The sequence below is a fragment of the Mobula hypostoma genome, chromosome 5, assembly GCF_963921235.1.
Source record: "Mobula hypostoma chromosome 5, sMobHyp1.1, whole genome shotgun sequence".
NCBI lineage: Eukaryota > Metazoa > Chordata > Chondrichthyes > Myliobatiformes > Myliobatidae > Mobula > Mobula hypostoma.
Genome location: NC_086101.1, coordinates 151,000,068 through 151,024,856, shown reverse-complemented (window position 1 = coordinate 151,024,856; position 24,789 = coordinate 151,000,068). Strand labels below are relative to the sequence as shown.

The 24,789-nt window shown below is 40.4% G+C and overlaps 1 protein-coding gene across 4 annotated transcripts in view; it reads left to right on the top strand.

Annotated features, from left to right (window-relative positions):
* The first annotated feature begins 866 nt into the window (after positions 1 to 866).
* Positions 867 to 24,789, top strand: part of LOC134347073 (lysine-specific demethylase 4C-like) — a 394,026-nt gene continuing 370,103 nt past the window's right edge. For all 4 annotated transcript variants that reach the window (XM_063049177.1, XM_063049178.1, XM_063049180.1 and 1 more), the window contains exons 1-4: positions 867 to 997; positions 16,029 to 16,200; positions 19,134 to 19,309; positions 23,257 to 23,371. In XM_063049177.1, coding sequence (XP_062905247.1) covers positions 16,057 to 16,200; positions 19,134 to 19,309; positions 23,257 to 23,371 — 435 coding nt within the window. In that variant the 5' untranslated portion in view covers positions 867 to 997; positions 16,029 to 16,056. The remainder of the gene's footprint in view (positions 998 to 16,028; positions 16,201 to 19,133; positions 19,310 to 23,256; positions 23,372 to 24,789) is intronic.

The window sequence follows — 24,789 nt, the reverse complement described above, 5'->3', positions numbered from 1 at the left end:
TGGCTACCCATTTTAATTCCAGTTCCCCATCCCATTCCAACAAGTCAAGTCCATGGCCTCTTCTACTGTTGCGATGTGCCCACACTCAAGTTGGAGGAACAACACCTTATATTCCATCTGTGTAACTTCCTACCTGATTATCATAAACATCGATTTCTCAAACTTCCAGTAATGCCCACTCTCTCTTTCACCATTCCCCATTCCCATTTCTCTCTCTCACCTTATCTCCTTACCTCCCTCTGGTGCTCCTCCCCCTTTCTTTTTTCTGTCCTCTCCTGTCAGGTTCCCTCTTCTCCAGCCCTATACCTTTCACCAGCTTCCCACTTACTTCACCCCTCTCTCCTCCTGGGTTTACCTATCGCTTTGTCCCCCCTCCCCCCACCTTCTAACTCTGACTCTTCATCTCTTTTTCTCCAGTCCTGATGAAGGGTCTCAGCCCAAAACGCCGACAATACACTTTTCCATAGATGCTGCCTGGCCTGCTGAGTTCCTCCAGCACTTTGTGAGTGTTGCTTGGATTTCCAGCATCTGCAGATTTTCTCTTGTTTGTGATTGAGCTGAAGTAAAAGTTCAGCTTTCCAAACTGAAATAAAATGTCAATACTCATAGGAAAAGACGGTAAAACGTCATCTGACAGTGAGAGATGTTTCAGCTTCATACTAGGGAAGGGCGCAGAGTACCATTCTTAAGTTTCGTAGCTCTGAACAACGTTGAGGGCAGTGGAGCAGCTAAGCTGCTGTGCTGCGTGCCATCTGTGAAGGGCGCTGTGGAGCAACCTCGGCTTGCGGAGCTGCGTGGCGCCCGCCAGGGGCGCAGTTAGCGCCGACCGGCAATGCGCCTGCGTCGGAGTCCCCTCTCCCCACCCCCCCAACCCCCCCACACACACACACAAACACACACACACGCACCACCTCACCCCTCCCCTGAACGACAGCTGACGACGGAGAGCGAGCGGGGCCGAGTCCCCAGGCGGCCTGTCCGAGACGAGCTGTTCTCCGTAAGTGTTCCGCTGCTGCCGACGGCTGCGAGGAAGGAACGAGGCACTCGGGCATACCGGAGGGGTGGCGGGGAAGGATAATTGTGCGGGGCGGGGCTCGGGGCTGCCTCGGGCCGCGGCTCGAGCTGTCCCACCCCCTCGTGGTCTGGGCTGCTGTCGGGCTGTGGGTAGGGAATCTGATGCTGGGGGCGCCACCCACTTTTCTGGCAACCCCGCGGGGTGAGCTGGCCCCAGTGCTAACGTCTGACTGGTTACGGCGATAGTTCTTGGCATTTTACACCCATGGCGGATCCAGCAGCCTTACCCTACAGTGCAGCCGGTGTTTACAAACAACTGAGCGAAAGATCAAATCAGTACTTCCACAACCGCTTCGAATTTTTGCTTCTGACAGTTTCGAAAACCATTAAGCTTGATTATTCTGAAAGTAAAAGTCGTGTTTATTGTCATAAGCACAACTGCAATGGAAAACTTAACTTGCAGCAGCAACATCGGCACATCCCATCAGACAGAACGTTCGCAAGAACGACATAAATTAAACATTATTCAAAAATCATACCAGAAAAAAAACACACATTTAGAACTCAAATGCAATGGTTTTAGAAACTGTCAGACGCAAGAAATGTGAAAGTCTTGAGTTGATTTATCTTACCTGTTTGGAAACGTGTGTGCAACATGAAAATGGGCTTGGAATCAGCGAGAACTCAGCTGTTGGAAATTAGAATGGATTCAGTGCATTAAGAGCTGTTCATTTTCCCTTAAATTCACCTGAAATCTTAGACTGATCCACAATGTTGGGAATGGGCCACAATCAGATATTGAAAAGGTGGACAAAATTTGATCACTGTCCATGAATTGTTTACTAATTATCACAACACATCACACCTAAGCTGCTTTGGTGATCTCTACTGACGGAAAGTGATTTAACATGGTTTGCATGGCACATGATTCATTGTAAGACACAAAATATTGGAGGAATTTAACTGGACAGACAGCATCTGTGGAGAGGAATATTTGGACCAAGACTTTCTTGCTGAGAGTTCCTCCAGCATTTTGTGTGTGCTACTCAGGATTTTCTGCGAAATTCCTTGTGCTCATAATTCATTGTTTCAAGTTAGTTCTACTTTTCAGCCGTGGTTGAAATGTTTGAATATTTCATTTGACACTGATTGTCCATGAATATATACTGTCAATTTAGAACAGTTTATTGGCATATACACCAGGGTGCGATGAAATTTCATGCTTGGGTGAAGCACACAGAATATTCTAAAGTGATCGAGGTACGCTATATAATAACTTTTTTTCTTAATTTTACAATTTCTGTGCTTAAGTTCATATGTGGAGAGCCAAAGCAAAGTCCAAGCTGTGATTTTTTTAATCAAAAGTTTTTCATTGACTCTGACATCCAGAGATATTTGTATTTCTAAAATTCAGTGATCTTAGTAAAAACTTAAAGCAGGTTATTAAAACCCATAAGATCAATTAACTAAAACCCACAATTAAAAACAAAACAACCAAAGAAGTACCATGTCTTTTCCTTTCGCTTCTTTATCTATAATCAGTGGTTATGGATCCTCACAATATCAACCCTCTCTAAGATTCAGGACAAACAACAGGAATTCTGCAGATGCTGGAAATTCAAGCAACATACATCAAAGTTGCTGGTGAACGCAGCAGGCCAAGCAGCATCTATAGGAAGAGGTGCAGTCGACGTTTCAGGCCGAGACCCTTCGTCCTGAAACGTCGACTGCACCTCTTCCTATAGATGCTGCTTGGCCTGTTGCGTTCACCAGCAACTTTGATGTATGCTGCTAAGATTCAGGAAGCAGTTTTTTCCCCCTTATTTCAAATTTTGGAGTGTTTCAGTAAAAGTGGACTCTGTGTGAAGTACAAAGGCAGAGTTACCTCATGATTTTATATGGAAGTTCAGTGGGCATCAGCATTTGACAACGCATATGTAGAAATCCCAGACTTGGTGTCATTTACTTAGCAGTTTCAAACACAGCCAATTGACTTTGGTCAGAGTGTTCTCGGCCCTTGCGTGATAGCACATGGATATTATTTTTAATTCAGTTAATTTGATTATTTTTAACAAAATGTGGATTTGGTTTGAAATAGATTTGTCTTGTGCATTTTAAAAACAAATCTGGACTCATTTACAAGTATATTTAAGTTGGGCCTTATAAGGAAAATGACTAATTCTTGGAAATTGGAGGTGAAATTAAAAATATTTAGAGTAAATAAGTTGATGTTTGTAAACACATATGTCAGAGTTTTAGGTTAGATTGTACCAATTTATTATCTGCACTCTTTAAAAAATTACTTTCATTTCCTCAATAATATTGACAAGTATAGTTTATTTTAGAGAGCAGATTGTTTAGTTTTTCAGAGTTAACAGAAGGTTTCACTTGTAAAACTATTGAAGTCCATAGTTCTAATGTCTTGACTGGCTGCCATTGTATTCAAAGTTTGCTGCAAAATTGCACAGATTTGAGTTGATTTATAAATCAGTTTTCCTAATATTCTAATACAAAACTGGAGTTTGAAATATATATGTTTTGGAGGGTTTCATTCCTTTATGTGATAGCAATTGAAATTACAGTATAGCTGACGGGTTGAAACAAACAGAATATAGTATTGCTCTGTGAATGACACAATTGAATATGCATGTGATATTCCAGCCTAGAACTACCTAACATAGGAAAGTAATGCCATTGGGCAAAATAAATCACTTTGTGTTTTTATGGTTGAGATTGGTGTTGCTTGGTGCAGTGTATCTTCCAATTCATTTGGACAGCACGCAAACACAGTAAAACCCTCATCCTTCCTGTTGCCACAGTTTATTGCGATAATTGAAATTCTGTGACCTGGAAATCTAAAATTACTTTTGCAAGGCAAGCTTATAACCTGGTTTGAGCTGTCTTATTCTGGTAATAGGCTGTAACATATAAAAGTTATCTAGCATTCAGTTAAAATGTTTTAGTATGCTGATGAAAGCTACTCTGATAAAGGGTCTTTGACCTGAAACATTAACTCTGTTGCTGATTCTACAGCTCCTGCCTGATTTGCTGAGTGTTTCCAGCATTTTCTGTTTTTATTATTGTTTTATGTTGGTGAATTAAATATGGTGTTCAGCTGCCCTCAGCACATCCCTTAGGTTGTGTTGCAAATGGTGCATTTCACTGCATATTTTAATGTACCTGTGATAAATATACAAATCTGCAAATGGTATCACAAGTGAAGCGTTTTTAACTACTTTTCTCATCAAGGATTTCTTTCTGTGCAAAGTTAATCTTATGTCAATTTTCCTTTTACTGAGTGACAGGTAAACGTCAGGATTTGACAAGTCAGTGAAAGTATGATGCAAAAGTAATGTGCTTTGGATGAAGCACCTAAGAACTTTGAGTATCCTCAATTTAGTAGAAGCGAAAGCTTCCATAATGGTTTAGATGATTAAAGGGTGTAACTAGCTCAACCAGAAGAAGCTGATTTCAGCCTAGACGTTGGCTGTAACATCAGTTTGCTTCTTTGCCTTTGGTCGAAGGAGGGAAGTGTGTATCAGAGTAACATCCAGAACAAGTTTGAGAGGCAATGCCTTTGGACTTGATATTAAATTCTCCAATTTGCGTAACTCACTCTTCCTGTCTATGTCAGCAATGGCCATTTTCCAGTCATCCATCTACGATTTTTTTGGTCAGTATTTCTCTCTTCCTAGGCACAGCCTGCTGATTACAATGAGTACCTCTGCCACTTACAACACACAATACAGGATGGAAGCATAATAACTCTATAACTTCCCCAATCACAGCCACGTCACCTGGTCTCACCCTCTTACAGATGTTCTCTTTCTCCTGTTCATTCCACTGTCACTTTCCTTGCAACAGCTATTCCACGTCGAAATGTTGTTCTGCCTAGTTCCATCAACACACACCTGGACCATAGTCTTCCAACCCCTCCTATCCATGTACTGTACATTTCTCTTAAATATTGCAGTGAAACCCAATTCATCACTTCCACTAGCAGCTAGTTCTATACTTGCACCACCCTCTGGGTGAAGAAATTTATTCATAGGTTCCCCTTAAATATTTTGCTTTTCACCCTTAATTTATGAACTCTAGTTCCAGTCTCACCCAAACTCAGTAAAAAAAAAACTCGTTTTATTTTACACCATCTCGATCCCTTATTACTCTGATTTATGAAAGCTAATGTACCAAAATCACTCTTTACAACTCTACCTGAGATGCCATTTTCAAGGAATTAGGGAACTTTGGATTCCCAGATCCCTCTGTTCCACTGTGCTGCTTAGTGTAAATCCTACCCTGGTTTGTCCTCCCAAAGTGCAACACCTCACACTTGTCTGCATTAAATTCCATCTGCCATTTCCAAGCCCATTTTTCCAGCTTGTCCAGATCCCTTTGCAAGCTTTGTTAGCCTTTCTCGCTGTCCACTACCCCCTCCCCCCGATTGTGGTGTCATCTGAAATTTTGTCAATCCATTTTACCACATTATCATCCAGATCATTGATAAAGATGACAAACAGCCACGGACCCTTCACGGATTCCTGCAGCACACCATTATTCTCAGGCCTCCAGTAAGAGAGGCAACCATCTACTACCATTCTCTGGCTTATCCCACAGAGCCAATGTTGAATATAATTTACTACTTTTTTTACTACTTTGCTTATGTCCATACAGAAAACATTAGCTATCTTTCCTTCATCGGTTATCCTGGTAATCTCCTTGAAAAAAACTTTATAAAATTGGTTGGAAATGATCTGCCATGTTCAAAGCCGTGTTGACTATCTGTAATTAGGCCCGATCTGTCCAATACTTGTATGCCCTGTCTCTTAGACTACAGTACCTTTTCCACTAAGTTTCCCACTATTGACAATCAGGTTCACCAGCCTATAGTTTCCTCGTTTATTGTTGGAGCCTTTCTTGAACAATCTTAGAGCCTTTCTTGACTACAAAACTTGATTAGATCTGTGCTCCTACACAGGCACCACAGTTTTATTTGAAATTGAGATTGTGCATTGAATCAGATGAGCAGCTGGCCAGAAGAGCCTTAAAGCTGTAGAAATGAACAGTTGCAGTTTCATTATCAAATGGCCTGACCTGGGTAGTGATCATACAGTGTTACTGATAATAGATATTTGTGGTTTTGAGAGACTTAAGGTTCAGAATCTCACATCAGATTGAGAGGTTGCATATGATCTGGTTAAGCATCGGAATTTCCTTGAACTGAACTTGGTCTAGAAGACAAAGTTAATTTCAGCCTTTGTAATCATGGTTTTCCTGTAAGTAATTGATAGTGGTTTATTCCTACATTGGATGGAGGATGATCAACATGACAATTTGGAGACAGTGCAGGAATTGAAAGGTGGTGGTGAGGTAGAAGTAAGTGAGCTTATTGTAAACATGGATCCTAACAGTTTGCTTTGAGATCAAATTGCCAAACTTGATGGAAAAAATACTGTGTGGGGGGTGGGGGGGAGGATGTAGAAAGTCTGACGATGAAGTAGGAGAGAACCCTATTGTGGAAGTGAAAGAAATAAAAATCTCCATGAAATCTTAGTATGTAAATAGAACAGTTCAACACAGGAAGGGCTCTTCAGCCCACCAGTTCAGAATCCACCTATCTGCATACTCATTCCATTCCCTGCTTGGTTATGTGTCTATCTAAATGCTTTTCAAACATTACTTTCATATCTGCTTTTACCATTTACCCTGGCAGTTCATTCCAGGTACCTACCACTCTCAGTGTTTTAAAAAATACTTGCCTTGCCCAACTTTCTTAAACTTTCTTCTGTCACATAGAACATAGCACAGTACAGGCCCTTCAGCCCACAATGTTGTGCTGACCCTTAAACCCTGCCTCCCATATAACCCCCCAACTTAAACCTATGCCTTATAGTAATTTGCATTTCCACCCAGGTGGAAAATATCTATCTACCCTATCAATGCCTCCCAGAATTTTATATACTCACATCAGGTTTGGCCTCTACTGCAATAGAGAAAACAAGTTAAGTTTGTCAAATACCTCCTTGTTGCTAACGTACTGAAGTCTAGGCAGTGTCATGGTGAACCTTGTTCTTCTCTCTGTGAGTACCCTTAATTCAGTTGGTTTTATAGTTTAATTTTGTATTGATGTAAAATTAAACTGCTTTGGTTTGATACTGTAGTCATCTAAGTGTATATTTTTGAAATCTAAAATTAGGAAAATACTTGCAACAGGTTTGATATTTGGGCAGATATATTCAATATTAACTCAATAAAACTGTATGAAGATTGGTGATTGATGTCTAAGTTTGTTAGAAATGAAAGGAAGAAAACATTGATTAAGTACAAATCTGTCTATCAAAAACAATTGTGACGAACAGTTAAAAATCAAATTGGTGTCTTGGAGCTTTCGATTGTGCTTTGGAATAAAATACAATTTCAGTTTTTTGTGAGTTCTTAAACTTAAATTTCCAGATGTACAAAATTGTGGCATGTTGCATGTATGCAGAAAATTCTTACTCCATTTTTTTTAAAGTTCCAAGCTGCCTGCCCCATGTTACATAAAGGTTTTTTCCCTGAACTCAAAACCCATGCTATTTGAAAGCTGAAAGTGAAGAACAGTGTTGGGAGAAGATATGGGAGAGCAACAGGCGTCAGCTGCCTTCACTAACCCAGTGAATAAGCAAGTGAGTCTGCTCAGTGCTCTGAGGTTTGCTTGGCTGAACCCAGCCCCTGATTATTGTGGCCTGAGGGGTGGATGGCGAGACAAGAGACATAGAAATACCCTGTTGTGTTATCATCCGGCAAAAGACGCCTGCAGCCCTGTAGCAGTCGGCAAATCCATCCCACTGTACTCCAAATGCTCGTACGTATGTATAGGCTGTATGTAAATCAGGCATCTGTAAACTGGGAGGACCTGTGCTATCTTTATTTTAGAATCTACTTACTCTTACACCCTTCTCCATTTCCATTCCTGAAAATGCAAGTATTATGCAGACATTTGGTTTCAGTTTATCGGCTGCTCTGTGATTTGCTATTGGTGAGATAAATATGCAAACATAGATTTTTTTGCAATGATGATGCACTGGCATGTTGCACCCTTTTCATGCCATGTTGTTTGCCTTTAAATCAAAATTGGGTTTGCTATCACTGATATATGTCGCAAAATTTGTTTTTTTGTGTTGGTAGTACAGTGTGCCATAAAAGTTACTATAAGTAGCAAAAATAAATAAATAGTACAAAGGAATAACGAGGTAGTGTTCATGGTATTATGGACTGTTCAGATGGCAGAGGGTAAGAAACTGTTTCTGAATCATTGATTATGTGTCTTCAGCTCCCGTATCTCCTCCTTGATGATTTGAACAAAAAGGGCATGTCCTGCACGGTGAGGGTTCTTAATGATGGATGCTTTATTCCTGAGGCACTGCCTCTTGGAGATGTCCTTGTTGTTGGGGAGGCTTGTGTCCTTGATGGAGCTGGCTGAGTCAGCAACGCTGCAGCTTTTTTTGATCCTGTGCATAAAAGCCTCCTTACTGGTCGTTGATGCAACTAGTCAGAATGCTTTCCATTGTATGTCTATAGAAACTTGCAAGTCTGGTGACACACCAAATCCTCCGCTTTGCCTACTGCCAGTTGCCGGGGCTGGGGTCGAAGCGCTTGGCAGAGATGGTGCTCGGTGTCGGAGGGCTGGTTGGAGGCTCGAAGTTTCCGGACGGACTCAAGAGTCGGCTGTGGTCGGGTGCTTCCAGGGTGCTGCATCGGCAAGTTTGCGGCGCTGGAGGTTCATGGCAGGGAGAGTTTTCTTCCTTCTACCGTCTGCGTGAGATGATGGGACTTTCGAGAGACGTTGAGACTTTTTTTTACTGTGCCCATGGTCTATTCTTTATCAAATTATGGAATTGCTTTGCACTGTTGTAACTATATGTTATAATTATGTGGTTTTTGTCAGTTTTTTTAGTCTTAGTTTGTCTTGTGTTTCTGTGCTATCGTTCTGGAGGAACATTGTATCATTTCTTAATGCATGCATTACTAAATGACAATAAAAGAGGACTGCATGTCCTCATAATCTAAAAAACACTCCTCAAACTTCTTTGTATTGAGCCCAAGGTAGATTCTACAAGATGTCGAAGCCCAGGAACTTGAATCTGATCACTCTTTGCAGTACTGATCCCTCACTGAGGATTGGTGTGTTTTTTCCCCCCCCCCAACTTCCTCTTTCTGAACTCCACAGTCAAATCTTTGTTCTTGCTGATACTGATGCGAGCTTGTTGTTACAGAATCAGTCAACCACTGGATCTATTTTGCTTTTGTACATCTTCTCGTCATCATTAGAGATTCTGTCAACAACAGTGGTGTTATCAGTAATTAAGGCTGTAAAGCCTATTCTCTATTGCATGTTTCAGACTGTTTCCTGTGTTTTGCTTGTTTAAGAAGTATCTTATTTAGCTTTATGCTATTGCAATGTATCCTGCTGTGTTACTTCATGAATTTTGCAGAGTGTATTGTTTAGAATGCAGAAGTTGTCTGAAAGGATAATGCAAATCTTTCCTCTTAAAACTGCATTGTTAAGTGACTTGAAAATGCATTTGAAGCAAATTCCAATGTGAAGTAACAGTGTGCTTTATTAGGAGTTATGGCTTTGATACACTGCATTATTAAATTTTCTCCAAAACTAGTTGGTATTCTGGACAAAATATTCAAAGTTCACAGTTCAAATTACATTATATTATCAAATCATGTATAAATTGTACAACCTTGAGATTCATCTGCTTACAGGCAGCCACAAAACAGGAAACCCCAAAGACCCCAATTTAAAATAAGACCAACAGCCAATGCACAGAGAGAAAAAAAACAATCAAATCAAATCAAGTCATTCAAACAATAAAGCAGCCATCAGCATTCAGAATGAAATTGAGCACCGTACATAAACTTGATGAAGATGCATACACGCAATGCTGGAGGAATTCAGCAGGCCAGGGAGTGTCTGTGGAAATGAGTAAACAGTCAATGTTTTGGGCCAGGACCCTTCATCAGGACTGGAAAAAAAGATGAGAAGTCTGAGCAAGAAGGTGTGGAGAGGGGAGGAAGAAGTATAAGGTGATAGGTGAAACTGGGAGAGGGCAAGGTAAGTAAAGTGCTGGGAAGTTGACTGGTGAAAGAGATAAATTCCTGGAGAAGGGGAATCTGATAGGAGAGGACAGAAGGCCATGGAAGAACGGGAAAGGGGAGAAACACCAGAAGGAAGTGATGGGCATTGACTAACATATGGGAATAGGAAGTAGAATTGATGTGGGTGGCCACCAGGAGATCCCACTTTTTCTGGCAAAGCGGTCTTCCAGTCTACGTCGGGTCTCACCAATATACAGGAGGCTGCACCGGAAACAGCACATGACCCCAAAAGGCTCACAAGTGAAGTGTCACCTCACCTGGAAGGACTGTTTGGGGCCGTGAATGGTAGTGAGGGAGGATGTGTAGAGGCAGGTATGTCACTTGTTCCGCTTGCAAGGATAAGTGTCCTGTATATCGGTGAGACCCAACGTAGATTGGGAGACTGCTTTGCTAATAACCTACGTTCTATCCGCCAGAAAAAGCGAGATCTCCCGGTCGCCACTCATTTCAATTTGACTTCCCATTCCCATTCCGACATGTTAGTCCATGGTCTCATCTATTGCTGTGATGAGACCACACTCAGGTTGGAGGAGCAACACCTTGTATTCTGTTTGATGGCATGAATATTGACTATTTACTTTTTTCAATAGATGCCACCTGACCTGCTGAGCTTGTCCAGCATTTTGTGTGTGTTGCTTGGGTTTCCAGCATCTGCAGGTTTCCTCATGTTTATGCCATAAATCCCAAGATGGGAGCAGCCAGAGTGGGCCCATAGTCTCAGTCTCAGTCCATCAAACAGAGGCAAATCATGGTGAAGCTCGAAGATACTAAGCCCGCAACAGCCGGGCATGACCCAGCATCAGCTTTGGTACCGAGCAGAGCAGAGCAAAATGTTGCTGAGCAGAACCAGCTTGAACCTCACCTCCAGTTCTTACACCTTACCTTTTCAGTCAATCTGTCCTGGAACACGCCAAGACTTCGCTCTGTCTTGCGCCCACATGCTCTGACCCTTGGGTCAGTCTTGCCTGTGCTTACCTCATTATTTGCGGTGATCGTTTACCACAATTTTCCATTTTAAAAAGTGTTATTAATAATTTAGTCAAATTTCTTGCTTTGGGAACCACCTGTAAGGTGTTGCTCACGTTCAGTAGCACCATCTTAAACTGGAAATGCTATGTTTGTTTATGCCCCATTGGTGACTCAAACGTGCACATTTCTAATACTGATTTTTTACAAAATTAACTAGTTGTATATTTATAATAAGTCACTTTTTGTTCTTTTGAAGATTGTATCTTTGAAAGAAAGTTGGACTATAAAGTATAGTAATCTCATTCATAGCAATATTCTGGTTTTAAAGTGTTTGGGGTGAGATGTGTGACTAAGTAAATATATATCAGGATACTTTGGTTAAAACTTTAGATTCTATTAGCCTCAAAAAGATGATAGAGAATGCTGCTTATCATCTCTCTTTCAGTGATTGACTTTAATAATTTGAGCTATTAAACCAATTTGTAGTGGAATCAAGAAAGTGAATAAAAGGGAAATAGAGTCTTTGAAAAAGCAAGATAATTCATTGAAGTAGGCTAGTGTAGCCTGTATGATATTTTAATGAAGCTATACAGGAATGTGGTATACTCATTGAACTAAGTGAATTATACCTTGTTCAATAGAAAATACTGCAGAATAAAGCCTATTGAGTGAAGTGACATATCCCACTCCCTATTTTGTATTAATAGGACGTTCAGGTAAATTAAACATAACTATGTGCAAAGGACATGAATATCCAGTTCAGAGTATAAATCGTTTCTAATTTGGCTATTGCACAAGTAGATACTGTTTCATGAAGAAACCAGATGGACAATATCCCTGAGTCTTGAGCGAGGTTGCTGAAGAGATAACGGATGCATTAGTCATGATCTTTCAAGAATCATTTGATTCTGGTGTGGTCCTGGAGGACTGGAAGATTGCAAATGTCACTCCACTCTTTAAGAAGGGAGGAAGGCAAATTAAAGGAAATTATAGGTCAGTTAGCTTAACCTCAGTGGGAAAGTGTTGGACTCTATTATTGAGGATGAGGTTTCGAGATACTGGGAGACTAATGATAAAACAAGTCAAAGTCAACATGGTTTCTGTAAAGGAAAATCTTGCTTGACAAATCTGTTACGAGTTCTTCGAGGAAGTAATAAGCAGGGTGGACAAAGGAGAGGCAGTGGATGTCATTTACTTGGGTTTTCAGAAGGCGTTTGATAAGGTGCCACACATGAGGCTGCTTAACCAGATAAAATCCTATGGCGTTACAGGAAAGATACTGGCATGGATAGCGGATTGGCTGACAGGTAGGAGGCAGCAAGTGGGAATAAAAGGGGCCTTTCTGTTTGGCTGACAATGACTAGTGGTGTTCCTCAGGGGTCAGTATTGGGACTGCTGCTTTTCACATTGTTTGTCAATGATTTAGATAATGGAATTTGTGGCAAAGTTTATGGATGATATGAAGTTAGGTGGAGGAGTAGGTAGTGCTGAGGAAGCAATGCGATTGGAGCAGGACTTGAACAAATTAGAAGAATGGGCAAAAAAATGGCAGATGGAATACAGTGTAGGGAAATGTATGATAATATATTATGGTAGAAGGAACAATAGTGCAAACTGTTATATAAATGAAGAGAAGGTTCAAACATCAGAGGTGCTGAGGGACTTGGGAGTCCTCAGGCAAGTCTCCCAGAAGGTTGATTTACAGGTTGAGTCTGTAGTAAAGAAGGCAAATGCAATGTTGGTACTTATTTCAAGGGGAATAGAATATAAAAGCAAGGAGATAATGCTGAGCCTTTATAAGACACCAGTCAGGCCGCAGTTGGAGTATTGTCAACAGTTTTGGGCCCCATATCTCAGAAAGGATGTGTTGTCATTGGAGAAGGTCCAGAGGAGGTTCACGAGGATGATTTCAGGAATGAAGGGGTTGACATATGAGGAGTGTTTGGCAGCATTGGGCCTGTACTCACTGAACTTAGAAAGAATGCAGGAGGATCTCATTGAAACCTACCGAATGTTGAAAGGACCAGATAGGGTGGATGTGGAGTAGATGCTTCCTGTGGTGGGGTATCTGGAACTAGAGGGCACAGCCTCAAAATTGAGGGGTGACCATTTTTATAACAGAAGTAAGGAAAAGTTTTTTTAGCCAGAGAATAGTAAAGCTGTGCACTGTTCCGCCAGAGACTGCGGTGGAAGCCAAGTCCGTGTGTATATTTAAGGTGGAAGTTGATTGCTTCCTGATTGGTCAGGGCATCAAAGCATACGGCGAAAAGGAAGGTGTATGGGGTTGAGTGGGATCTGGTATCAGCCATGATGGAATGCTGAGCAGACTCGATGGGCTGAATGGCCTAATTCTGCTTGTATGTCTTATGGTTTTGAGAAATTTGTTTGATAATGGTGAGAGGCATTGATCGTGTGGGTAGTCAGAGGCTTTTTCCCAGGGCTGAAATGGTTGCCACAAGAGGACACAGGTTTAAGGTGCTGGGGAGCAGATACAGAGGAGATGTCAGGGGTAAGTTTTTTTTACACAAAGAGTAGTGAGTGCGTGGAATGGGCTGCCGGCAATGGTGGTGGAGGCGGATATGATAGGGTCTTTTAAGAGACTTTTGGATAGGTACATGGAGCTTAGAAAAATAGAGGGCTATAGGTAAGCCTAGTAATTTCTAAGGTAGGGACGTGTCCAGCACAACTTTGTGGGCCGAGGGGCCTGCATTGTGCTGTAGGTTTTCTATGTTTCTATATTATTGTAATCATGTTGTACAAGCAATGGGTGCTCTGAATATCTGAAGATATTAATGATGAATCTCATTTTGTAACAGACCTCAAAGTTAGGTTGTACCATTGATCACCTCCGGGGGGTGGGGGTCGTTTCCCTTGTATTTAATTAACCTCTACTGAATGCAACAGAGATGTAAGTTTGTGTTATATCCATCCAAATATTTTATGGCTTAGTAAATTTATAAACTTCACTGGAAGATTAATAAATGCTAGCCACTCAGTGATGGGTACCTTTAGGAATCTCATCAATGATTGTCTCAAGATGATGTCAGTGAGCCATCTTGATGAATCATTGTAATTCATATGGTAAAGATATTCCTGCAGTGCTTTGACCCAGTGATGTTGTCTTGCTCGGTAGAGAGACTTTGGAATGGTTAGTTTGGATCGGGAAACAATCCAGCTACATTCCGTTTAGATTTGTTTCTTGGGTACTTCCATCACCTTGCTAACCCAGAAGGAAACTAAATGAGATCTGCACATTAAGCTTTGGTTGATAAAGCGTACTGTCAATAATATTATAAAAGCACAAGAAACAGTAGAATAGTTCCCTTTTCTTCCTCTTTTCTGGTAAAAATAACAACCTTGTGATGATTAAATTTGTCATTAAGTGTAAAGCTTGAAAAATGTGTATTCTGTTTCTCTTAGTTTTGCAAGTGTCATTACATGCTAAATTCAGATATCCTTAGCGTAACTTAGCTGCACTAAACTTCTCTTTTGTAGCCTTTGACTCTGTAGTGAATTTAATTTTAAAAAACAAGTATAAGAGTAAAAGGACAAATTCCTTTTATACTTGAAATCCCTTTAAATGTCACACATTTGAAAGTAATTAATCATCCAAATGATGACTTCAAAACATTCTTGTAAGACAAGTTGGTAGTTGGCTTTATTTTGCTATTTTATTTGAAAATTCTATTTTGTTTTTTTACCACTGAGAACTTGCCTGCATTTATTGACTTTGCATGCATAACTTTCGGGATTTCATAAATTTCGTCCTTTATTTCTCTATGCACGTGGTCTTGTGATTTATTGACCTTAATTCCCTTCATTCCAGTTGCCTTGTGCGTTCATCAGGGTTTTGATTTCCTCTTTGATCACTTTTGTTTTTGCATCTTTTAGGAGGTGCTGCTATTTTTCTTGAACTTTTTCCAGGAGGGTTGGCGAGGGCTGAAGCATATGCTCGGTATCACTCTGCTATCTCAGATCTTCATGAACTCTAAACTCGGGTGCTGTCTGTTTTTCCTCTGACTGCATGGGTTTCTGCTGTGTGCTGTGATTTCATCTTGTATTATAAAAACGTGTTGGTAGATTAACTGGCTGCTGTAATTTACACCTTGCTGGAGCTCAGTAACAAAAGAATTAAGGGGGAGTGACTGGTTTGTGAGAAACCAAAATGTAAGTTTGGTGGGAAATAAGGAGGGAACTATGGGAATGCTCTTTTAGAGTTAGTATGGACCTGATGGGCTGAAGGCCCTTGTGTATTGTAATAAGTGAGTAATTAAGTGGACTGTCTGCATAGATGTTCAAAACACATTAAATCAGTGCTGAGGACTGGTCGAACATCATTGATTATGGTGGCAAGCTTAGTGTACAGGTTTGCATCGTCATGTTGAGTGTATACTTTGTCACTGTTATGTATAATGTTTGTGCATTTAGTTAATTTACTTTTGTTGGTTGTGTCAGATGTTTCATATTCACTGGAATGGGTTTTTGGTTTTAACCTCATCTGAAAAATGACAGTCATCTTGAAATAGTTGTATCATAGTTGTATCCATGCTTTTTGATTTTACTACAGGAAAGTCTGATGTGATACTAAAAACAAAATAACTACAAATGTTGGAAGTCTAAAAGCAAAGTGCTGGAACTCCTCAACAGGTTGGGCTGTATTTGGAAAAAGAGAAACAGTTAATAATTCTGATGAATGTTTTTCCACCAGAACCTGATGAGAGTTCAACTGTAATATAATAACTCCCAAATTCACCGCTTCTCTGTATCTGACATGAATATCTTCTTTACAATAAAAATTTTAACCTAAGGTTGTGGCACTAATAATTTAAACGCTTAATTATGAATGTAATGTGCCTTTATGGTTTGATAAATAATGTTGAGTATCATTTTAACTTTAGGTGGAAACAACACGTGTTTCTTGTCATCATGGCAAGAGAAGAAGCAGGGTCCCCATCAAAATTTTCATGCAAAATTATGACTTTCCACCCCACAATGGAAGAGTTTAAGAATTTTTCCAAGTATATTGCATACATGGAGTCTCAGGGTGCACACCGAGCAGGTCTTGCAAAGGTAGGAAATTCAAGCTTGATGGTTTACTTTGATGTAATACCTAGAAAAATTCTTAGCTGTTCATTTTAAATGCTGAAAATAGACAATAGATAATTGTTAAATAACACACACAAAATGCTGGAGGAGCTCAGCAGGTCAGGCAGCATCTATGGAAATTAATAATCAGTTGATGTTTTAGGCTGAGACCCTTCATCAGGACCGGGAAAGAAGCCAGAATAAGAAAGTTGGTTGAGGAAATGAGAACAAGCTAAAAGGTGATAGCTGAAGCCAGGTCATTAGGGGAGGGGGAATGAAGTGAGGAGCTGGGAGGTAATAAGGAATGAAGAAGAAGGAATCTTGAGAGGAGATGAGAGTTGACCACGGGAGAAAGGGAAGGAGGAGGGACACCAGGGGGAGGTGATAGGCAGGTGAGGAGTAGAGACAAGGTAAGAGGGGAACCAGAGTGTAAAATGACTGGATGTGATAGAGTTTGTTACGTGTTCGGGAAAGTTTTCTTAATATATAGAGGTCCCAACTAGAGAGAGTGTGGTACTGGGTCTAGTGTGATAGGGAATGAGACAGGGCAGGTGACAGACGTTTGTATAGGGGAGCACCTTGCGTCTAATGATCATAATTCAATTAGTAGTTGTGGAAAAGGATAGGAATGCTCCTTGGGTTGAAATTCTCAATTGGTGAAAGGCCAATTCTGATGGCATCAGAAAGGACAGGTTATTTTCCAAAGTGAAGTACTGAGATTGTTGGAATAAATGGCAAGGCTAGCAGTTTTAGGGAACCTTGGTTTTCAAGGGATATTGAGGCCCTAGTTAAGAACAATGAGGTTCATAGCAGATATAAACAGTAAAGAACAAATAAGGCACTTGAGTATAAGAAGTGCAAGAAAATACTTGAAGAAAATTAGGAGGGCTAAATAAAGGACTGGGAATCCTCTGGCGGACAGGGTGAAGGAGAATCTTAAGGGTTTCTACAGAGTTCAAAAAGCTTGTTTGCATTTACCCTGTCTATACTCCTCATAATTTTGTATCCCTCTCATATTCTCCTCATCCTCCTCCGCTCCAGGGAATAATTCTTGCATATTTAAGGTTATGAGGAAGAGAAAGACTTACGAAATATACGTGGAAGTTATTTTTAGAAAGGAGAGTCATTCGAGAAGACTAGCAGAGGTTTAATGCAATTCCTATATTTAAAAGAGAGACTGAAGTAGTGCAGGGAGCCGTAAGGCAATTAGTTTTTGCTGAGTAATCTGGAGGATCCATATTTGTTCAGAGCATGTGGAGTTGTTGGGTGCCAGGAAGCAAAATAGATAACAAGCTGTCTACAGGAGAGAAAGTAGAATAGAATTTAAGCATAGCCATTCAGATCAACAAAAGCTGGGAAGTGTGCAGAAGTCTTGGTGCTTAAATCACCTTTGTTCACTGTATTGATGATTTGAGAATAGAAACTCAATTTTAAAATTCGAGAAAATGCCAAATTCTGGAGTTGATATAAACAAAATATGCACCATAGTCGAACATTCATGCACCTAAAATAGGGCATATAATAGGCAAATAATTTTCCATATATGTAAAGTAACATATTTTAGCAGGAAGAATAAATGGTTGTGTATATATTTATGTGCTATTTCCAAATGAGATTGAGGAGCAAAGGGACCCAAATGTAAGCATTCACCAATTACATAAGTAGTAAAGCAAAACCCAAGAGTTGCTTATCAACTACAGGAGGAAGAAGCTGAAGGTCCATCAGCTAGTCCTCATTGAGGAAACAGAGGTGGAGAGAGTCTCAAACACGAGGAAATCTGCAGATGCTGGAATTTCAAGCAACACACATCAAAGTTGCGGGTGAACGCAGCAGGCCAGGCAGCATCTCTAGGAAGAGGTACAGTCGACGTTTCGGGTGGAGATCCTTTGTCAGGACTAACTGAAAGAAGAGCTGGTAAGAGATTTCTTCTTTCAGTTAGTCCTGACGAAGGGTCTCGGCCTGAAACGTCGACTGTACCTCTTCCTGGAGATGCTGCCTGGCCTGTTGCGTTCACCAGCAACTTTTATGGAGAGAGTCTGCAGCTTTAAATTACTTGCCATTAATGTATCAGAGGAGCTTTCCTGTGATCAGCACAGAAGTGTCATCATAAAGAAGGCACGACAGCACTTCTACTTTATTAGAAGTTTGCGTAGATTTGGCATGTCAAAAAATTTGCCGAATGTCTATAGGTGCACAGTGGAGAGTATCCTAACTGGTTGCATTACTATTTGGTATGGAAGCACCAATGCCCAGAAGCAGAAAAGACGACAGAAAGTGGTAGGTACAGCCCAGACCATCATGGGCAAAACTCTCCCCACCATTGAGTACATTTGCTACAAGAAAGCAGCATCCATCATCAAAGAACCTTGCTGTCTAAACCCATACCACCTTCTCACTACTTCCAATCAGGCAGGAGGTATAGAAGCCTTAGTTCTCACACAACGGGTTTCAGGGACAGTTATTACCCTGCAACTGTCAGGCTCCAGAACCAGTGTGGATAATTTCATTCACCACTACTCTGATCTGACTCTGTGACATACAGACTCACTTTCAAGGACTCTATAATTCATTTCTCAATTGTGTTTTTATTTGCAGTTTGTCTTTTGCACATTGGTTGTTTGTCAGTTTTATGTATAGTTTTATTGTAAAATTCTACCAAAATTCTTTTTCTTGTAAATGCCTGCAAGAAGATTAAACTCAAGGTAGTATATGATAATATATATATACTTAGAAAGATTTACTTTGAACTTTGCTAGATAACTAAACTTAAAAGTAGGCAAAATATGTGTGCAGTTAAGATAGAGTTTACTTATTATTTACAATGTGTAGCATTGTCGATAAGAAAGTTTTATAGATTTAAAAAAAAATCAAAGTGCAGGATTACTTGCATCTTCTGAGATTTAAAATTTTGTGCCTAGGTGATTCCACCGAAGGATTGGAAACCTAGAAGAAATTACAACAACATCGATAACTTGATTATTCCTGCTCCAATTCAGCAAATGGTTACGGGACAGTCGGGCCTTTTTACTCAGTATAACATACAGCAAAAACCGTTGACTGTAAAGGAATTCAGAAATTTGGCTAATAATGATAAGTAAGTGTAATATTATGAGGATGTATTATTTTATGGATCTTTTAGTATTGAGGATTTCGGGAAAAGATGTCAAAGTTACATTTTAAAACAAATCATCAGTTTTAGACAACAATGTGATTAAACTAAGTTTTTGCTCTGAAAAATGAGTTTCAATTACTCTCCAAACACAGGGAAATCTGCAGATGCTGGAATTTCAAGCAACACACATAAAAGTTGCTGGTGAACGCAGCAGGCCAGGCAGCATCTCTAGGAAGAGGTACACACAGCAGGTGACTCTATATCTCTTCCTAGAGATGCTGCCTGGCCTGCTGCGTTCACCAGCAACTTTTATGTGTGTTGCTTCAATTACTCTCCAATGTTTCCATTTATTCTTGCTTCAAAACTTCATATTAATAGAAAACCATAGAAACCATAGAAAAACTACACCACAGGAACAGGCCTTTTGGCCCTTCTTGGCTGTGCCGAACCATTTTCTGCCTAGTCCCACTGACCTGCACACGGACCATATCCCTCCATACACCTCCCATCCATGTATCTGTCCAATTTATTCTTAAATGTTAAAAAAGAACCAGCATTTACCACCTCGTCTGGCAGCTCATTCCATACTCCCACCACTCTCTGTGTGAAGAAGCCCCCCCCTAATGTTCCCTTTAAATTTTTCCCCCCTCACCCTTAACCCATGTCCTCTGGTTTTTTTCTCCCCTTGCCTCAGTGGAAAAAAGCCTGCTTGCATTCACTCTATCTATACCCATCATAATTTTATATACCTCTATCAAATCTCCCCTCATTCTTCTACGCTCCAGGGAATAAAGTCCTAACCTATTCAACCTTTCTCTGTAACCGAGTTTCTCAAGTCCCGGCAACATCCTTGTAAACCTTCTCTGCACTCTTTCAACCTTATTTATATCCTTCCTGTAATTTGGTGACCAAAACTGAACACAATACTCCAGATTCGGCCTCACCAATGCCTTATACAACCTCATCATAACATTCCAGCTCTTATACTCAATACTTTGAATGATGAAGGCCAATGTACCAAAAGCTCTCTTTACGACCCTATCTATCTGTGACGCCACTTTTAAGGAATTTTGTATCTGTATTCCCAGATCCCTCTGTTCTACTGCACTCCTCAGTGCCTTTCCATTAACCCTGTATGTTCTACCTTGGTTTGTCCTTCCAATGTGCAATACCTCACACTTGCCTGTATTAAACTCCATCTGCCATTTTTCAGCCCATTTTTCCAGCTGGTCCAAATCCTTCTGCAGGTTCTGAAAACCTTCCTCACTGTCTATATACACCTCCAATCTTTGTATCATCAGCAAATTTGCTGATCCAATTTACCACATTATCATCCAGATCATTGATATAGATGACAAATAACAATGGGCCCAGCACTGATCCCCGTGGCACACCACTAGTCACAGGCCTCCACTCGGAGAAGCAATTCTCTACTACCACTCTTTGGCTTCTTCCATCGAGCCAATGTCTGATCCAATTTACCACCTCTCCATGTATACCTAGCGACTGAATTTTCCTAACTAACCTCCCATGCGGGACCTTGTCAAAGGCCTTACTGAAGTCCATGTAGACAATATCCAATGCCTTCCCTTCATCCACTTTCCTGGTAACCTCCTCGAAAAACTCCAATAGATTGGTCAAACATGACCTACCACGCACAAAGCCATGTTGACTCTCCCTAATAAGTCCCTGTCTATCCAACTGCTTGTAGATTCTGTCTCTTAGTACTCCCTCCAATAACTTAACTACTACCGACGTTAAGCTTACTGGCCTATAATTTCCCGGATTACTTTTTGATCCTTTTTTAAACAACGGAACAACATGAGCCACGGTCCAATCCTCCGGCACCTCACCTGTAGACAGCGACATTTTAAATATTTCTGCCAGGGCCCCTGCAATTTCAACAGTAGTCTCCTTCAAGGTCCGAGGGAACACCCTGTCAGGTCCCGGGGATTTATCCACTTTAATTTTCCTCAAGACAGCAAGCACCTCCTCCTTTCAGTTTGTACAGTTTCCATGATCTAATGTAGCTGATGGTTTTCTGAAACATCAGTTGTAAAACATTTAATAATAAACAGTCTGCTGGAGGAATTCAGCAGGTTGAGTATCATCTGTGGTGTGGTGGTGGTTGTGTGGAGTGGGCAGATTTGTCAACTTTTCGAGTCAAAATCCTGCAGTAGAAATATGTTATTTTCCCACCCAAGATGCTGCTTGACCTGCTGAGTTTCTCCAGCAGTTTGCTTGTTGCTCTAGATTCCAGTGTCTGTAATCTCTTGTCTCCCGTAAAACATAAAAGCAATTGTTTGTGTTCATAAGTGAAAAGAGTTTGTTTTAAATGGAGAAATTGAAAATAGGTAGTATTTCAAAACTAGCTAATCTTTTCCTTACAGTCATAATGGGGAATGTTAGAGGGAGCCACATATGGCTCCGAAGCTGACTCAACTATTGAATTTAACAAAATAAGCCATTATATATGGTGAACTCTGAGTATTTAGTCTCCTCATGCTAACCAAGATGGGTAAGAGTTATATTTATTTACCAAAGGAAAGCTGTAAGTGAGGATAAAATATTAAATTTAGTGGAAAGATACTTCACAACAATTTTTTGGGGGGGTTTGGAAGAAGTCTCAAGCAGAGTGAAACCAATAAATGTATTATACTTGGACTTCCAGAAGGTGTTTGACAGACTGCTTCACAGAAGGTTAAATCACTTGATGAGATCTATGGTTTTGGAAGTACAAATTGATGATTGACTAATAGGCAGGATCAGTAAGGGCTATAAGGGGATAATTTTCATCAGTCTCCCCTCTATGGACTCCGTCTACACCTCTCACTGCTCAAAGGAGCAGCCTGCATAATCAGAGACCCTTCCCTCCCTGCATATTTTTTCTTCTCCCCCCCAATTTCATTGGGCAGAAAATATAATTGCTTAAAAGCTTGTACCACCGGACTTGAGGACGCCTATTCTGCTGCTATAAAACTATTGAGTAGATCTCTTGTATGTTAAGATGGACTCCAGACCTCACAGTTACTTCATCCATGGCCATGCACCTTATTGCCTGCCTGCACTACACTTTTCCTCTTTGCTCTTATAGAACATAGAACATAGAATAGTACAGCACAGTACAGGCCCTTCGGCCCACAATGTTGTGCCGACCCTCAAACCCTGCCTCCCATATAAACCCCCACCTTAAATTCCTCCATATACCTGTCCAGTAGTCTCTTAAACTTCACTAGTGTATCTGCCTCCACCACTGACTCAGGCAACCTCTTCCGTCATATAATCCTCAAGTTAATAAACTAATAATGCCACATCTACTTAGGTACAGCAAAAATCTTTTGTTTTGCCTGCCATCTATTTCACTGGATCAGTATACCAGAGGAAGGCTGTAAATGAGGATAAAGTATTAAATTTAGTGGGGAAGAGTTTGCACCCCATGACCAATAGAGTACCATACTGATTGGAGCATTTGTTTACAATATATGTCAATGACTTGGAGAAAGGAAAGGAGATAAGCTCCAAAAGCCAAATATTGCAGATGCTGGAAATCTGAAATAAAAGTGAGAGTGATTGAACTTTACTGGAATTTTTGATGAATGATGTCGGACCTGAAACATTTGGTCTTCACAAATGCTGCTTGATCTGATGAGTACTTTCAGCATTTTCTATTTTATTGTCTGGTGTAGTTATTACACTGACCTTTCAAATCTGATACTAGTATAATTATGTACCATCAAAGAAATTGACTGAGGGTATTTCTTAGCTGAGTAGTTGGAAGGCAAACTGGTTTTTTTATCCTCTTTCTCCTGCACTTAACCCTTATTGTCCCTAATTTAAATGAGGAAGAAGACTATGAAGAAATGAGGGTAATTTTTTTTTACCAGATATTTGGCTTCAGAAATCTTTTCAGATCATTTGTTTTGAAGCAGATACTGCACTCCAAGATACCTAGATTATGAAGATCTTGAACGCAAATACTGGAAAAATTTGACCTTTGTAGCACCGATCTACGGAGCAGATGTCAGTGGCAGCCTCTATGATGAGGTAGGTAATTTGTGTATCAATTACACCAAAGTAATTGGTTTGGTATCAACTGGACTTATCTGCTTTGAAACTATTATTTATGAACTGTAAGGAATTTAGTCTTTAATGCAGTGTTTATTATTGTCTTCACTCTATGGATTATGAATCATAAATATTGAATTAAGCTTTTGATGTTTATTGACAATCCTTGTGAAAAAGAAATAACAGTGTCTTTGAGGAGCTCCATGGCAGGACTTCATTTCCTCTTCCCAAGAGCTTTGTATTTTGTTGTAGAACTTGAAGGTGGTGTATGTCACAATGAATTAATAATTGAGCAGATAATGTATACAATCAAACATGAATGTCTAAAATAACATAGGTACTAGTTAGTATGTAGGCACTAAATATTAGGTATCAATTAAATTTGAATCAAAAAACAAATTGATGGAAGAACTCTGTGGGCCAGGCAGCAAGTTGGCTTTTCAGGTGGAGATCCTGCTTCAGGAGTAAGTGTCTAAAAGGGAGATATAGCTCATATAAAGAAGTGAAAGGAAGGGTTGAGGCAGGAGTGCAGGTGAGGAAGGGTTGATGGGCAAATGGAGTCAGGAGGGGCTTGGAAGGGCAGTAAAAGTGACAGAGCCTGTGTAACGGAGACAACAAAGGGCCTGAGATTATGGAGTCTGATTTTTTAAAAAAAGGAAGGTGGTGAGTGGAACCAGGTAACTAAGAGACATGGGCAGATGTGAACAGTGGTGGGAGGTGATAGGAGATCCAGTGGGTTAAGTTTGTGGGTGGTGGGCAGATGGAATCAGATTGGGTAAGGAACTCCTGGCCAGTTTTCCTTATTATATGCAATGTGAATTTGAGACCAAAATTCTGCTCTTACTGCCCTAACTTGCACAGGTCCCTACATTTGTTCCCATTTAATCAGCTCCTTAATTTAAAAAATATCATTGAGATTCACATTCAGCTATGATCCGATCCCTTCCTTCTCTTTAATCTTTGCCATCTTAAATACCTCGTGATATATCTACATGCCTTAGGTTCTCGTTTCTTGATCATCCAACATATACTTGTTTCACCATTGGCAGCTTTGCTTTCACCTATAATAGCCCAGAACCCCAGAGCTCATTCCCTCCAAGATGTTTCATAAAAACTCTAACCAAGCTTTTGATAATCTGCCCTAATATTTCCTTTTGTGAATCGGTACCCAGTCTTGTTTGCTAACCTTACTTTGAAATGTCTTGGGACATTTTGTTATGTCATGTTAGACTATAAGACATAGTAGAATTGGGTCATTTGGCCCATTGAGTCTGCTTCACCATTCAATTATGGCTGTTCTTTTTTTTCCCCTTCCTTAGACCCACTCTTCGGCCTTCTCCCCTTAACCTTTGATGCCATGGCCAATCAAGAACTATCAATCTCCGACTTAAATACAC